This window comes from Phodopus roborovskii, unplaced genomic scaffold (assembly GCF_943737965.1).
Source record: "Phodopus roborovskii unplaced genomic scaffold, PHOROB, whole genome shotgun sequence".
In the NCBI taxonomy this organism is placed as follows: Eukaryota; Metazoa; Chordata; class Mammalia; order Rodentia; family Cricetidae; genus Phodopus; species Phodopus roborovskii.
Window position 1 is genome coordinate 7,289,961 of NW_026126636.1, and position 15,010 is coordinate 7,304,970.

Consider the following 15,010-nt stretch of genomic DNA (forward strand, 5'->3'; position numbering starts at 1 on the left):
AGCCAGCAGATTCCAGGGCCCACTGCATTCCAAGCAAAGTGCAGGCCCTGGCTGGCACTGTGACTCCCTTTCACACAGCCATTGTGCATTCAGGCTATGACACCCCAGCGCAGCTCCCCTCCACCAATACAAACCTTCCTCAGCCACCCGCCCCTCCCTCTCTTTATTTCAGGAGTTAGGCGCATCCACTGTGTACACAACCCCGTGTAAAAGGAAAGTACAAGTCTAGGGGCTGAGGAAGGTCTGTGTAGACCATATTATGGACACCCTGCTTCAAAAATAAAGCTCGGCATGGTGGCATCTGCCTTTAAACTCTACACTCAGGACACAGAGGTAGGTGGATCCCTGTGAGTTCAAAGCTATCCTGGCTTATGTATGGAGTTTCAGGACCGACCTTCAGGACTACTCAAAAACTATAACAAGCAAATAAATAGGCCAGCCTGGGCTACGTGGTAAGTTTAAGGCCAGCCTGCCGGTATACTTAGAGACAAACCTATCTCAAAACCCACAGCTGCTCATTCCTGTAATCTTAATATGTGAGGAGGAAGTAAAGGCAGAAGGACCAGGAGTTCAAGGCCAGCCACCGTTACATAGTGAACGAGAGGCCATCTAGGCTACTTGACCCTCGTCAAAAAAAAAAAAGGGGGGGCGGGGATCCACACCAGACTTATCCCTGTCATCGTAGCTCTCCAAACCAGGCACAAGGGGGAGCAACCGAGCTCAACCTGACCGCCCAAGGTCTCGGCAATGGGCCGTCGATGTCGTGTGGCCTAGGCATGGAGTTTCCAGGGTTTGGGAGCTTAGAGGATCCTTAAGCTGGCAGCAGCTGCCAGCAGCCATGTCCATCCGCTTCTCTTGGTGGCCCTCCTCAGCCACTTCCAGAAATGGGCACAGCTTCCTCCACTCCTCCAGGAAGCCAAGCTCCGCCCGCCCCTTCCCGGCCCCTGGGGCTGCGTGTAGCTCCCGCCTCTCCAGCTCCACCCCGGCCTTAGTCTTGAAGCTTCCGGCCCCTGGGGGAGGCAGGAGTGGCCCTCCGGTGTCACTGTCCCGGGATCCGGGGCCCATCCTGCCCTTTGGGTGGCAGTCCAGCCCCAGGCCCCTCCCTCCCTGCCCTCCCCACCATCCTTCCGCTCTCCGGGCCCTGCCCTACCCTGCCCCCACAGCCGCCAGGAAGGACGCAGCCTGGGTCCCGTGCCAGGGCTGTGAGTGTGCGGCCCCTCCCAGCAGGGCCAGGAATGCAGCTGGACCGCGGGGGCGGCCGCAGACACACGGCTCCGTCCAGGCCCAGCATTGCGCTCAGGCAGGCAGGTGGCCCCGGCTTGCCCCGACCGGGATTGCTTCTAGAAGAAAAGCCAGCTACCTCTCCCTGAAGGTCCTGCCTTCTCTCCACTAAGCAGAGTGGCTTTCTTTTGGGAGACCTGAAATTTTCTGCCCTTTGCTCAAAGATACTTCGTGCATTTATTCCACTATAACTGTGGGTGTGTCACGGGATTATGAGTTTGATGTTATTTCATCCTTGATCGGTACAGATGCCAGAAGCACACAGACTTGATATTTCCCAAAGCTGGTTTTAATTTCAAAAAATTATGAGGTCTCTTCCCACACTGGGGATAATGGGATGGGACAGCCCTGACTACTATCCCAGGGGGATCAGTTCAACCCCCCTGGCCTGGGCCTGGCCCAAACTTATTGCGGTCACCAGGACCTGTCATTCTACCACTGGGGGCTTATTTCCAACTCCCTCATTAGCCAAGACAGGTGGATGGACGTGAAGCTGCCCAGGACTCAGTTCTGTCTCTCCAAAGTGGCCCGGCCTTCTGTGTAAAGAGGAAAGCCACCTGTGTCATGCCAAGGTGGATTGGTCAGGCTCAACTCAGATGCCAGACAACCATCCCTGGGTCTAGTTAGTTGTCAACGCCCAGGCCCCGGTGGCCTTTCCAGTGCTTGTGTGCCTACTAGTACATCCATGAGGTAGTCCAATTCAGCCTCATCCAGCTCTGGAGTTTCCTCCTTGGCTGGACCATTCTCAGGGCCAGGTTTGAGACCCTCAGAGGCTGGTACCCAAAGTTCACTGTCATACATGGAAGTATCAATGTCCTCAAATAAGCCCTCCAGTCCATCGTCCAGCAGACAGCCAGTGGCTGGGCCTAGCAGGTCCAAGGCACCCAGGTTGGGTGAGATGCTCCCAACTGAGCGGCCTGGAGGTCCCTCGTCTGCTTGCGGCTGGGGGACCTGGTTCAGGTCTTCAATGTGGTTGAGATCTTCCAGGAGGCTGGCCATGGAGGCTGAGAGGCCTGCGTCCGAGCTAGCCAGAAGGCTGTCTGGCACAGAGGGTGCTGTGGGTGGCATGGGCACAGGTGGCAGAGCAGTTGTAGGTTCCATGGATGCCTGAATGCGCCGCAGCGTGTTCACCACCAGCACCAGGTGCCGGAGGTCTGGCTCACTCTGCCGCAGACTGTGATGGAGCTTGAGCACGGAGAGGTCAAAGAGAGAACTAGAAGCTGCGGCGGGCGGGGTCTGTGCCACTGCTGGGTGGCTCTGATCCAACCACCACGAATCCACTGAGAGGCCTTCCTCCTTCTCCTCCTCCTTCTCCTCCCGTTTGCGCTTCAGACCCTTGCTCAGCATTGTCTGCAGGGAGGAAGGAGCCATTCGGTTATGGAGAGCCACTATTCAGGCCACACCCACTCTGAAAACAGCTGTCAGTGTGAGCTTCCAAGTCAACCTCACAGTCTGTTTTCTACGCGAAAACTTACTATTTCTAATGGGACAGGCTCTCATACCTCAGGCTAGCCAACTGACGATCGTCCCTTCCCACCTCCCCAGGGCTGGGATCACAGGTGTGTACCACCATACTGGGTGTACTGGATGCTGGGGATGGAACTCAAGGCTCCTGCGCAGAAAGCAAACATTCCACCACCTGAACCCGCTCAGTAAAGTTCTAAGATGCAGCTAACATCTACCTTATAAGTTGCTACACAGATTAGATTAATAAAAGCACAACATCCCCTTGCATCAGTCATTGGTACTTTCAAATTTTACTTTTACTTTAAATGTTGTTTGTGTGTTTGTATGCAGAAGAGTATAGATGCCCAAAGAAGCCAGCTGTTGGAGTCCCTGGAGCTGGAGTTACAGCTACTTAGCTGTCCAATATGGGTGCTGGGAATCTAACTTGGGTCCTCTGTAGCAACAGCAAGCTCTTAACACACATTACTAGTATTTATTTGTAAACACTGTACTTTTTGTCTTTTTAAAAATGTTTTTATTATTTATTTATTTTGGTTTTTCCAGACATGGTTTGTTTCTCTGTAGCTTTGGAGTCTGTCCTGGAACTCACTTTATAGACCAGGCTGGTGGAAAACTCAGAGATCCACCTGCCTCTGCCTCCCGAGTGCTGGGATTAAAGGCGTGGACCAACTTGCCTGCCTGGCTTTGCTCTTTTGAGACTGGGCCTCATACTGTAGTTAGAATCCAGGCTGGCTGACTATCCCAGGCAATCCTCCTGCCCGAGTCTTCCAAGGGTTAGGATTACAGGTTCGTGCCTCCTCTTGATGGTAGATGCAGCCTACTTATCCAGTTCAACGCATAGAATATCTGCTCTGCATCAAACACTAAATAATGAAATACAGGAAATGTGCAGAGAGTGATAGGAAAATGCCATCCTGGAGGCAGGTAGGCAGCTTTTGTGAAGAAGATACATTGGATCTGAACCCTGGGCCGGGCATTCTGGGAAGAGCCAATGGAAGACCGAGAGAGGCAAATCTTCACGGGGGGTGGGGGGGAGAAAAAAGAAAACAAAACAAAACCCACACAAGGAGCAAGCGCACAAAGTGACACGGTAGGAGTCCCGGTGGGGGTGGGCAGCAGCGGGAGCCTTGGATTTTCTGAGTGACAGGAGAGTCATGGAGGGAGGGTCTAGGCAGGAGTGTGAGTGTGGTGCTGTTAGCTGCTGCCGGGGGAGGACTGGCGGCGGGGCAGCGGCGGGGGTGAAGGTTCGGGGACGGACGTGGGCCTGAACTACCTTCACTACCTTCGGAGGCTTCTGCACTCGCTGGGATGCTGGCCGCTCGAGTTTAGAGCCTGAGCTGTTAACAGTCCCGCAAGGAAGTGGCGGACCGGATCTCACTGGAGGGAGAGCCGAGGGGCCGCGGGGGTCCGTCATTGACAGAAGTTTGGAAACCGACACTTTGTTCATGCTGAGAATACCGGAGTTTGGGACCCCTGTCCAAGCAGCCGGGGCACAAAGGCGGAGGGTCCCAGTGCCGGGGCGCTGCCTAACTCTGGAAACCGAGTCTTTGCCCTTTCCGCTGAAGACCCTGGAACGGGCGACCGCAGGAATTCAGCCCCCGCCCCGACTCCGCCCCCGACGCCAGGCGCCCCCTAGCGGCAGCCCGGCGGGGTGCCCCGGGGACTCCGGCCCCTGGGACCCGGGGAGCGTCCGTCCCCACTCCTCAGTCTCGCCTGTGCCTCCCGGCCCTTGCGAGCCGCGACCCCCGCGGGCCGCGGCGCTCAGGGCCTCCCCGAGCTTCCGGAAGGCCGCGGAGGCGGCTCCTCCCGGAGTGGCGGCGGCGGCGGCGGCGGGGGCGGGTGAGTCACGCAGCCGGAGCCAGGGAGCCGGCGCCTCCGCCCCCTTCTCGGGCTCCGGCGTGATTCACTCAGCCCGGCCCGGACGGGCGTCACGTACAGGCCCCGGGCGCCCGGATCCCGGACAGCCCGGGGAACATCTACCTAACCGGGGGCTCGAACACGCTAAACACCTAGGCCGTCGGTACCCCCCGTGTCTCCCCCACACCAGGCCCCCTCATTTACATACCCAGATCACTCGCGACCAATCAGAACGAAGAGGGAGCCACACGCAGCCAATCAGGAAGCGGCAGCAGTAGCATCGCTCGCTCGCTGGGCTCCGGCAACCGACACCTGGGACGGTAGGCGCAGTTCTGACCGCGGCGCACGACTCCAGACACTCCACAATCTCTAGTTCCCGCCCACTCGCGTGGCAGCCCCGCCCTCCCGCTCAGGGGCCGGCTCTCATTGGTGGCGGTGGGCGGAGCCTGAGCGGGGCCGTTCCAAACGAAGGGGAGGCTGGCTGTAAGGCGCATGCCCGGGCGCGCTCCCGGAGCACAGACGACAGTAGCGATTTCCTCTACTGGGCAGTGACAGGTAGGGGCTTTGGTGGAGGTTTTAAGGTTCATGTATGATTGAGCTTGGAAAAATTTATGACTTCTGGGCGAGGGAGGGACACAATTTATTAAATCGACCTTCCTCTCGAGTTACAGTATCGAGTGTTGTGTGTCAAGAGGAGCAAGCACTTTACCAGAAGCAACTACGGTGGGACAGCTGGACTCCGCTATAATTATAGTCCGGAGTGAGGTGGAGATGGAATGACATAAGGGTCACATCCTGGACATCAGTTCCGGAGTAGCTGCGTGACTTTGAACAACAGTTTAAATCCCTCAAAACCTGTTTCCTGCGGGGCATGGCTGTTCACACCCGTAATCCCAGCAAGGGAAGACTAAAATGAAAGCGGGAGGGGGGGGGGCATCGCTTTGAGTTTGAAAAAAAGGTGATCTTTTTGTTGTTGTTTTGGTTTTGGTTTTTTTTGAAACAGTTTCACTAAGTTATCCAAGTTAGCCTGAAAAACAAAGCAATCATCTTTCTTAGCCTCTCAAGTAACTGGAATTGTGGGCTTCTGCCACCAGATCAAGATCCAGCTAATAAATAGTCTGCTATTGTTTTTCTGTGTGTGTGTGTGTGTGTGTGTGTGTGTGTGTGTGTGTGTGTGTGTGTTTGTCTTTTGAGACAGGGTTTCTCTGAGTAGCCCTGGCTATCCTGGAATTTGCTCTGTAGACCAGGCTGACCTCGAACTCAGAGAGATTCACTTACCTTTGCCTCAGAGTGTTGGGATTAGAGGCCTAAACTCCACAGCTGGCCTCTAGCTAGTCTTAAAAATGCCAGGGGAAGTGCAGTTCAGTGAAAGAATGCTTGCCTAGAATTCCATCCTGTGTTTGATTACAGCACAAAGAAAAAAAAAATCCTGGGCCAGGAGGTGGTGGTGCACATCTTTAGTCCCAGCATGAGGGAGGCAGAGGCAGGCGGATCTCTGTGAGTTCAAGACCAGCCTGGTCTGCAAGAGCTTGTTCCAGGACAGGCTCCAAAACCACAGAGAAACCCTGTCTCAAAAAACAAAAAAACAACAAAAGCCTGTAGAGTAGGATGTTTGTTAGGTGCTCATTGGTTAAAAGCACTTGCTCAGGGCTGCAGAGATGGCTCAGAGGTTAAAAACACTGGCTGTTCTTCCAGGAGACTGGGTTCAATTCCCAGTATCCACACAGCCGCTCACAACTGTTTGTACCTCCAGTTGCAGGGGATCTGACACCCTCACACAGACATACATGGAAGCAATACACCAATGCACATAAAATAAAAATAAATTATTAAAAACACTTGCTCTAAAAGAGAACCAGGTTCAGTTCCCAGCACCCACATGGCTGCTTGCAAGTGCCGCTAACTATAGTCCCAGGAGACCAGCATCCCTTCTGGCCTTCCCAGGCACCTGTAACCCCAGCATACATATACAGACAAGCAGGTACAACACACACACACACACACACACACACACACACACACACACACACAATACAATTAGTTTTTAAAAAGCATAGAATTTTGGGCTGGTGAGATGACTCAAGGCATAAAACCATCTGTGCTGCTAGGTAATAAGCTGGTCCCAGGTTTCACATGGTAAAAAGAGTAAACAGATTCTTTCGAGTTGTCCTCTGACTTCTACAGGTATGAACATACTCACTCACACACAAATTCATAAAAATTCTTTGTAAAAGCTAATCGGAGAAACTGGAGAGGTGGCTCAGTGACTAAGAGCACTGGTTGCTCTTCCAAAGGACCTGGGTTCAGTTCCCAGCACCCACATGTTAGTTCAGTGCTTATCTCTAACTCCAGTCCTAGGGAGTCAGATGCTCTTTTCTGGTGTCTGTGGGTACTAGGCACATATGTGGTATACAGATACACATGCAGGCAAAAGACCCCTCTACATAAAACGTTTTATATATTTTTTATAAATCTATATTTTTAAACAGAATGCTCATTGTCCTTTTCCTTCTTTTGTTTTTTTTAATAATGTATTTTTATTTTATGTGCACCGATGTTTTGCTGCATGCATGTCTCTGTGAGGATGCTGGTCCCCTGGAATTGGAATTGTAGACAGTTGTGAGCTGCCCTGTGGGTGCTGGGAGTTGAACCCAGGTCCTCTGGAAGAACAGCCAGACCTCTTAACCACTGAGCCATCTCTCCAGTGCCCAAACTTTTTTTCTTTTGTTTGGTTTTTTGGGACAGGGTTTCTCTGTCCTAGAACTAGCTCTTGTAGACCAGGCTGGTCTCAAACTCACAGAGATCCACCTGTCTCTGCCTCTCAAATGATGGGATTAAAGGCGTGTGCCGCTATCACCACCTGGCTCCAAACTTTTTTTTTTTTTTTTTTTTTTTTAAAGCTAGTCTGTAATCAATAAAGATTCAAGCATTATCTTTATATGGAAAAAAATAAGTTGGGTGTGGTGGTACATACTTTAATCCCAACACTTGGAGGACTGAGTTCAAGGCCAGTCTGGTCTACCAAGCAAATTCCAAGAGATCTAGGGAAACCCTGTCTTGAAAACACTCCCCCCCCCTCAGCAAAAAAGAGAGTATGTGAGAGAAAGAAGACACTAGAGTGATGGCTTCATGATTAAGTACTAGTTGCTCTTGCAGAGGACCCTAGTTCATTTCTCAGCAACCACATAGTAACTCACAGCTATCCTTCACTCTAGTTTCAGGGGGTCTGGGATCCCCTGAACACATATGATGCACAGACATACATTCAGTCAAAACACATATACATGAAATAAAAATAAGTCTTTTTAAATAAGAGAACAGTGCCGGGCAGTTGTGGTGCACACCTTTGGTCCCAGCTCTCATGAAGCAGACAGGTGGATTTCTGAGTTAGAGAATAGCCTGGTCTACAGAGTGACTTCCAGGACAGCCATGGCTACACAGAAAATCCCTGCCTCAAAAAACCAGAGTGAGAGAATAGTAGTTGCTTGTTAGCCTTTGGACTAAGGTCAAAAGAGAATTATGTCATAATTGGAATCAGGATCCTTTTACACAGTCTATTTTTTAAAATTATTATTATTATTATTTGTTTTTTTTTTCAAGACAGGATTTCTCTGTGGCTTTGGAGGCTGTCATGGAATTGGTTCTTGTAGACCAGGTAGGTCTCAAACTCACAGAGACCCACCTGCCTCTGCCTCCAAATTGCTGGGACTAAAGGCATCCACCCAGCTTATTTTTTATTTTATGTGTATTGGTGTTTGGCCTGCATGTATGTCTGTATGAGAATGCCAGATGCCCTGGAACCAGAGTTATAGACAGTTGTGAGCTGCCTTGTGGGTACTGAGAATTGAACCCAGGACCTCTGTCTGGAAGAGCAGCCGGGGCTCTTAACCCCTGAGCCATCTCTCCAGCCCCTATACAGTCTGTTTTTATGACCTGGCCAAAAGGAGTCTCAGAAATTGCTGGGCATGGTGGCACACCACTATCATCCAGTATGCAGGACACAGAGACAAGACAATCAGAAGTTCAAGGTCAGCTTGTGCTTTATAGCACAAAAGTGTCAAGCAAAGTAGCCTAGAGCTTGCCAATGGCTTAAGTGGCTCATAGGTCACACATTAAACAGCTCATGGGAGCTGGGTTTGTTTGTTTGTTTGAACTTACATCGATTGAGTATCTATTATGGATGGGCTATGTACAAGCCTAACAACCCTGCATAGATGACATGGTTCTTTTTGTTTCCTGGGTCATGGGAGAGGGTAAAGACCAAAAAGAAACTTGCCTAGGTTGACTACTGTAATCCTACTACCCAGGAAGCTGAGGCAGAAGGATGCAGCATTTAAAATGAATCTGGGGCTAGATTCTTGTTTCAAAACAAAAAACAAGATAGGGCTGGCAAGCTGGCCCAGGGGTAAAGGTACTTGCTGCCAAACACTACTTCCTAAGTGTCATCTCCAGAGCCCACTTGGATGAAGGGGAGAACTGTTCTCTGACCTCCACACAAGTGCTGTGGCATGTGGCATGTACACACACACACACACACACAAGCCAGGTGTGGTGACACACTCCAGCAATTTGAGCACTGTGGAGGCTTGAGATCCAGGAGTTCAAAGCTAACTTCAGTTACACAGTGATTTCAAGCTCTCCAGGGCCAAAAATAAATAAACGCATGTAAAAGAAAATAAAACAAAAGCTTCACCCCTTCGAGTGGAGAATAGGATGTCTCACTGATGACATTTGATGATTTTCGTGAGACTGGGTCTCATGTAGCCCAGGCTGGCCTAGAGCTATGCTGAGAATTATCTTGAAGTCCTGTACCTTTCCAGGGTAAGACTAAGAGGTGACACTTGGCAGAGACTTGACAGCAGAGAGACGAAGAATGCAGAAGAGAGTTCACAGCAAAGACCCTGGGGTGCTGTTTGTCAGGTAGGTGGGCCAGTAGAACTGGCTTGGAAACGCCCAGAGAGGTAGTAAGAGAAGTCGCTAGAAGTTTTAGACCTTTGTGCACATTCAACAAACTGAGACGACAAGACACTTGAAGATGCCTAAAGGAGAAAGAAAGAAAAAAGGCTGATCAATGTCTTGAACTGAACATGGTGGGTTGGGTTGACAGAGAGTCCCAGGGAGAGGTGCCGGCAGCCAGGGCGGTCCGAGGGAGCCTCCCCGAGGAATGACATTGGAGCAGGGACCAGAAAGTGGAGAAGGAGTTAGGAATTCAACGATTGGGGGAAGGGAAACAGAGACTGGGCCTTGAGAAATGAAACCAGAGGCTAAGCCACCGGGCCGGGCAGGCAAGGGAAAGGGCGGGGGGGGGGGGGGGGGGACCTCACCAGCTGGGGAGGGAGGGAAGAAGGAAGGGAGGGAAGAAGGATGGTCCGGGGGAGCGTCCCGCCCCTAGCCAGCCACCCCACCCGGCCTCTGGGGAGGGAGGAGGCGCCAGGCCGGCTGCAAGCCTCTGCTGCTGCCTCTCAGGTCTCCTGCCCGCTGGCCAGCAGGGTTCGGAGGGTGGGCAGGTGGGTGGGGCTCAGCCATCGCGCCACGCCCAGGGCCTCCGTGGCCCATCCCCCATCCAAGTCCCGTTGGGGCGGGCGGGTTGGGGAAGGTGGACTCTGGCCTCGGGGTTGGTCCCTCTGTTGGGCCAGCCTTTCCACTTCTGAGGCCAGTTCTTAATTAGGGAAGGAGCTGGGCCGCACCGAGCCTCCAAGTGTTCACCTGGGAGTTGGGGGTGCTTCTTAGATTGGCTGATCGCTGTGGTCAAGCTCCTGAATTATTCCTCCTCCTCCTTTGCTTCTCTGTGAGCACGTTGTCTCTCAGTAACCCAGACTTACCTAAAACTGGTCGTTCTCCTACCCTACCTCCCAAGTACTGGGATGACAAGGTTTGCGCCACCACGCCCAGCGTCTCTCACTTGCTTTAGGGAAGTAAAAGACTTCCAAGAAAAAGGTGAGTCAGACCTCACCCCCTTAGCTGAACACTCTCCCAGTGGCTTCCCCTTACCAACAGGGCAGCCGCTAGACCTTACAAGCTGGCCCTCACCCTCTCACCTCTTCTGGTGTTCAGCCCCCATCTCACCCCCGCAACCCCCGCTCCGCCCCATGCTGCTGCAGCCATGCTGAGGACCTTCACCGTTGGACAAACGTCAGGGCCTTCAGCATTCCTGGTTTCCCTAGGATGGCTTTATCCCTCACCTCCTTCAGGACTTCATCCAAATGTCACTCTGTCCATGGGCCCATTTTTAGTAACTTCATCTAAATAATAACCCCACACCCCCCCAATCACAGCACTTCCCTAACTCATGGTCTTCCTGCTTCAGCCTCGGTATGCGGTATGCGCGACTGGAAGGCACACACGCCTTCACTCCGGATCCAACCATTTCAGATCTGGTGGTCTGGAGGAGGCCTGCTGTGATGGCAGGAGTAGGGTGTGTGTCCAGAGAGTGGGGGAGGGAGCTGTGGCTATTGCCAGGCCACATTAATCATTTTCCTTTTGTGTGTGCATGTTGCATTGGTATTCGTATGTGTGGGGATCATAAACATGTGTCCACATGCATGTGGAAGCCAAAAGCCAACACTGGATGTCTTCCTCCATCACTCTCCGTTACCTGGAAACCACTGATTCTGATCTGGCTAGCCAGCTTGCTCTGATGGTCCCCCACCTCTGTCTTCTGAATGCTGCCATTAGAGACAGATGCCATGCCCCCACCAGCTTTTATGTGGGTTCTGGGGACCCAAGGTCAGGCCTCAATACTTTTGTGACAAGTGTTTGATCTACTGAGCCACCTTCCCAGCCTAACAAATTTTGAGGGTGGGGGTGGGGGAGCACAACTGGGCAAAGTCCCACATGGGCCCTCCTCTGAGAGTTTCTGATAGAGTTGGAGGCTAACCATGAACAGGTAATAAATAACCTGGGTTTGCACAGGTGCTATTAAAAAAGTCAAACAACCCAGCGTGGTGGTGCATGCCTTTAATCCCAGCACTCGGGAGGCAGAAGCAGACCAATCTCTGTGAGTTCAAGACCACCCTGGCTGACATAGTAAGTTCCAGGACAGCCAAGACTACGAAGAGAGACCCCCATCTCACAAAAAGGGGGGGGCGGAGTTACACAGGGGCTAGTGGTTAAAAACAGGACTGCTGCTCTTCCAGAGGACCAGGGTTCAATTCCTTCCACCAAATAGTGGCTCGTCGTTTGGGGGGGATCTGACACCCTCTCTTAGAGCCTCCAAAGGCAAGGGTACCACAGTACCAGGAGACTAAGTTCACATGGTGTACAGTGACATACATACATGCAGAGAAACTACCCATACACATTAAAAAAAATATTTGAAAGAAAAGTTAAACAGCTATGGTACAGCTTAGTGGTACAACATTCACTGAGCATGTGCAAGGCTCTGGGTACCAGCCCTGCTACTGCCACTGCTATTACTGATAACGACAACAATAAAAATTCCAAACAGGATGTAACAGAATAGTGGTGATCATGGAAAACTGAGCCAGTAAAAGCAGGGAACATTTGGATTGGCGAGGCTATGGGAGAAAGGTGTCATAGACAGAACACAGGTCCTGGGGTAGAAAGGACCGTAAGGTGGGAGGGCCAGCTTGACTAGAGTTGAGTGGAGGAGAGTAAGGGATGAAACCAAGGTAGTTATGGTGTGAGTCCGGAGCAGACCCTCGTTTGTATTCCCAGAAGGAGTGGGACTTCTCGAGAAGTTGCTGGATGTTCCAAGGAGGAGAACGATGTGATTTAATTAGCATTTTTTTTTTTTTTTTTTTTTTGCTTTGTTTTTGTCTGGAGACAACTGAGGAAGTTTCCACCTTCCCTTCAGAGACAGTCTCTTGTTCACCAGTACATATGGCTGGCTAGCAGGCCCGCAGACTTGGGGCATTGCCCTGAACCCCAGATCTGTGGAACTGAATATAATTTTTTTTTAAAAAAAAATTGTTTATTTTTGTCTTTTGAGACAATGTTTCTCTGGGTAGACCTGGTTGTGCTGGAATATACTCTGTAGACTAGGCTGGTCTTGAACTCAGAAATTCATCTGCCTCTGCCTCCTGAGTGCTGGGATTAAAGGTGTGTGCCACCACACCCAGCAACTGCACACTGCTTTTATGTGGGTTCTGGAGATGTCAACCTAGGTCCTCACTCTTACTTAGCAAGTGCTTTACCCACAAAACCATTTCGTAGCTGTTGGAATTTTTTAAAAAATGCTGTGAAGAGAAGTCATGACATACAACAGGACTCACGTGGGAGGTGTATGGAAAGAAAGAAGGAACAGAAAAGGGGGTGGGGGACAGATAGCAGTCCCTGGGGACAAGAGTGGTAGAAGGGAAAAGGAGAGAGGGAGAGAGAGAGAGGGAAAGAAAAAGAAAGAGATGGGAGGTGGGCAAAGCCCACCTTTTATAAGGGAACATAGTATTTACACGTGGTGCTCTTAGTGGCTGCAGCTGAGGACGTATCCTGTCAGGACCCCAAGGGCAGACCAGTACAGATGCCTGAATACTAACACCGGCACCTCCTCTTTATTATTATTATTATTATTATTATTATTATTATTATTATTATTATTATTTTGTGACGGGTGTATGGAGTCCTGGTTGTCTCGGAAATGGCTGGATTTGAACTGAGTGAGAGACTGACCCACCTGCTGCTGTCTTCCAAATGCTAGGACTAAAGGCATGGGCCACCATGCCTGGATGGCTCTTTCTTGTCCCCCCCCCCCCCAAGACAGGGTTTCTCTGTATTGTTTTGGAGCCTATCCTGGAACTTGCTCTTGTAGACCAGGCTGGCCTCAAACTCACAGAGATCCCCCCGCCTCTGCCTCCCGAGTGCTGGGACTAAAGGCATGCGCCACCACTGCCCGGCAGCTCTTATTTTAAAGATAGGCTCAAATGTAGTCCAAGCTTTCATTAAGTTCCTTGTTGCTGATCTTCCCACTTCTGACTCCCAAATGTTGTGCTTAAAGATGGCACCATCACCACCTAGCATGGCAGCCATCTTAGAACAAAAACACCTCCTGAAGTCTCCCTATCCCTTTCCGATAGGCCGTATTTTCAGATAACCTGTTCACTTTCTTCACAAGGCCCCGCCCCCACCTCACCCAAATGAGGTATCTGTTGGGAAGCCAAGAAACCACAAACAAAAATCCCCATCTTTGCCATGCAACCCTTCCAGAAAAGTCCCTAATGCAGGGTACGCTCACTTGGGCATGGGCAGGGCAGTGACATGTCACACTCTCTCCTGGTTCCCAGTTTCTTTACCCTCGCTCTCCAAAGCCTGGCTTTTCATCTCTCAAGCCTGAAGTAGTGTATTCCTGAACCCAAACTGGATGTGGCTTTCAAGGACAGCATCTTAGATATCTCTGTTCAGTCGTGGGGGTCCTTTGGGCATTTATTTTTCCCCCTTTAGGGCCTCAGCAGCACGTTCCATAACTAAAGGTTGACTTTTCAGGCCCTAGGAGGCCTAGCCTGTGACACATGCCCCACAGGCACACCCACACCCTTATGACGGAGTTTCAGTCCACTGGAAAGGATCATAAACACATAAACAGGGCTCTTATGGAGGCTGCCGCGTAGCAGAAGCAACTCTGCTTAGGCTCTGCCACGAAGGCCTGAGAGGATGGCTCACCCAAAGGATACTTGCTTAAAATTCCATTGGCAGGGAATGGCTCAACAGTAATGTGCTCAATGTGCTAGCCGCCATGTCCTGGGCTGGCTCCCTAGCACTGATGCAGAAAACTGAAGAAGCTAGCAGAGTTTGAATCTTACCCCCTGGGGTCCTGTTTCTCCCCATCTCCAAACCTCAGGCTTCAAAATGCTACTTTAGCAAGATGTCAGTGCACATCTTCAAGCTGAGCACTTGGGAGGCAGAGGCAGCTGGACCTCGGTGAGTTTAAGAACGGCCTGGATAGTACATAGTGAGCCAGTTTCAAACAAAACAAATTGTCCTTATTTGCAGATAGGGGTCAAGCCCAAGGGCCTCACATGTGCATATACTGAGCAAGAGTTCAATCATCCACCTATACTCCAAGCCCCTAAACTTGAGGTTTTTCCTATGCAAATGTGAAATGTGACACAGTATCTGTTTCTTTCTAATCCTGAGGATTAAAGGATTTAGTTTGCATAAAATAGTTCTGACAGTATCCTTAAGCAAGGGTAACTGTTTTACACAATGTTACACTTGCCCCAACTTTGTTAGGGAAAGGATAAAAGTGTCCAGAGAACTTTTCTTTCTCTTTCTTTCTTTCTTTCTTTCTTTTTTTTTTTTTTTTTTTTTTTTTTGAGACAGGGTTTCTCTGTGAAGCAGTCCTAGCTGTCCTAGAACTCACTCTATAGACCAGGCTGACTTCAAACTCAGAGAGACCCTGCTGCTTCTGCTTCCCGAGTGCTGGAATTAAAGGTATGCACCACCAACGCCT

At 50.9% G+C, this 15,010-nt stretch overlaps 1 protein-coding gene across 2 annotated transcripts in view; it reads right to left on the minus strand.

Moving 5' to 3' along the window:
- Window positions 1-1,548: 1,548 nt before the first annotated feature.
- Window positions 1,549-15,010, minus strand: part of Sertad1 (SERTA domain containing 1) — a 135,829-nt gene continuing 122,367 nt past the window's right edge. Inside the window, exons 2-3 of one of the 2 annotated variants that reach the window (XM_051206943.1) lie at window positions 4,814-4,892; window positions 1,549-2,631 (exon numbers count right to left, since the gene is read on the minus strand). In XM_051206943.1, coding sequence (XP_051062900.1) covers window positions 1,912-2,628 — 717 coding nt within the window. In that variant the 5' untranslated portion in view covers window positions 2,629-2,631; window positions 4,814-4,892 and the 3' untranslated portion in view covers window positions 1,549-1,911. Of the gene's footprint in view, window positions 2,632-4,813; window positions 4,937-15,010 lie in introns of those variants that run through there. The other variant, XM_051206942.1, reaches the window with a different exon arrangement.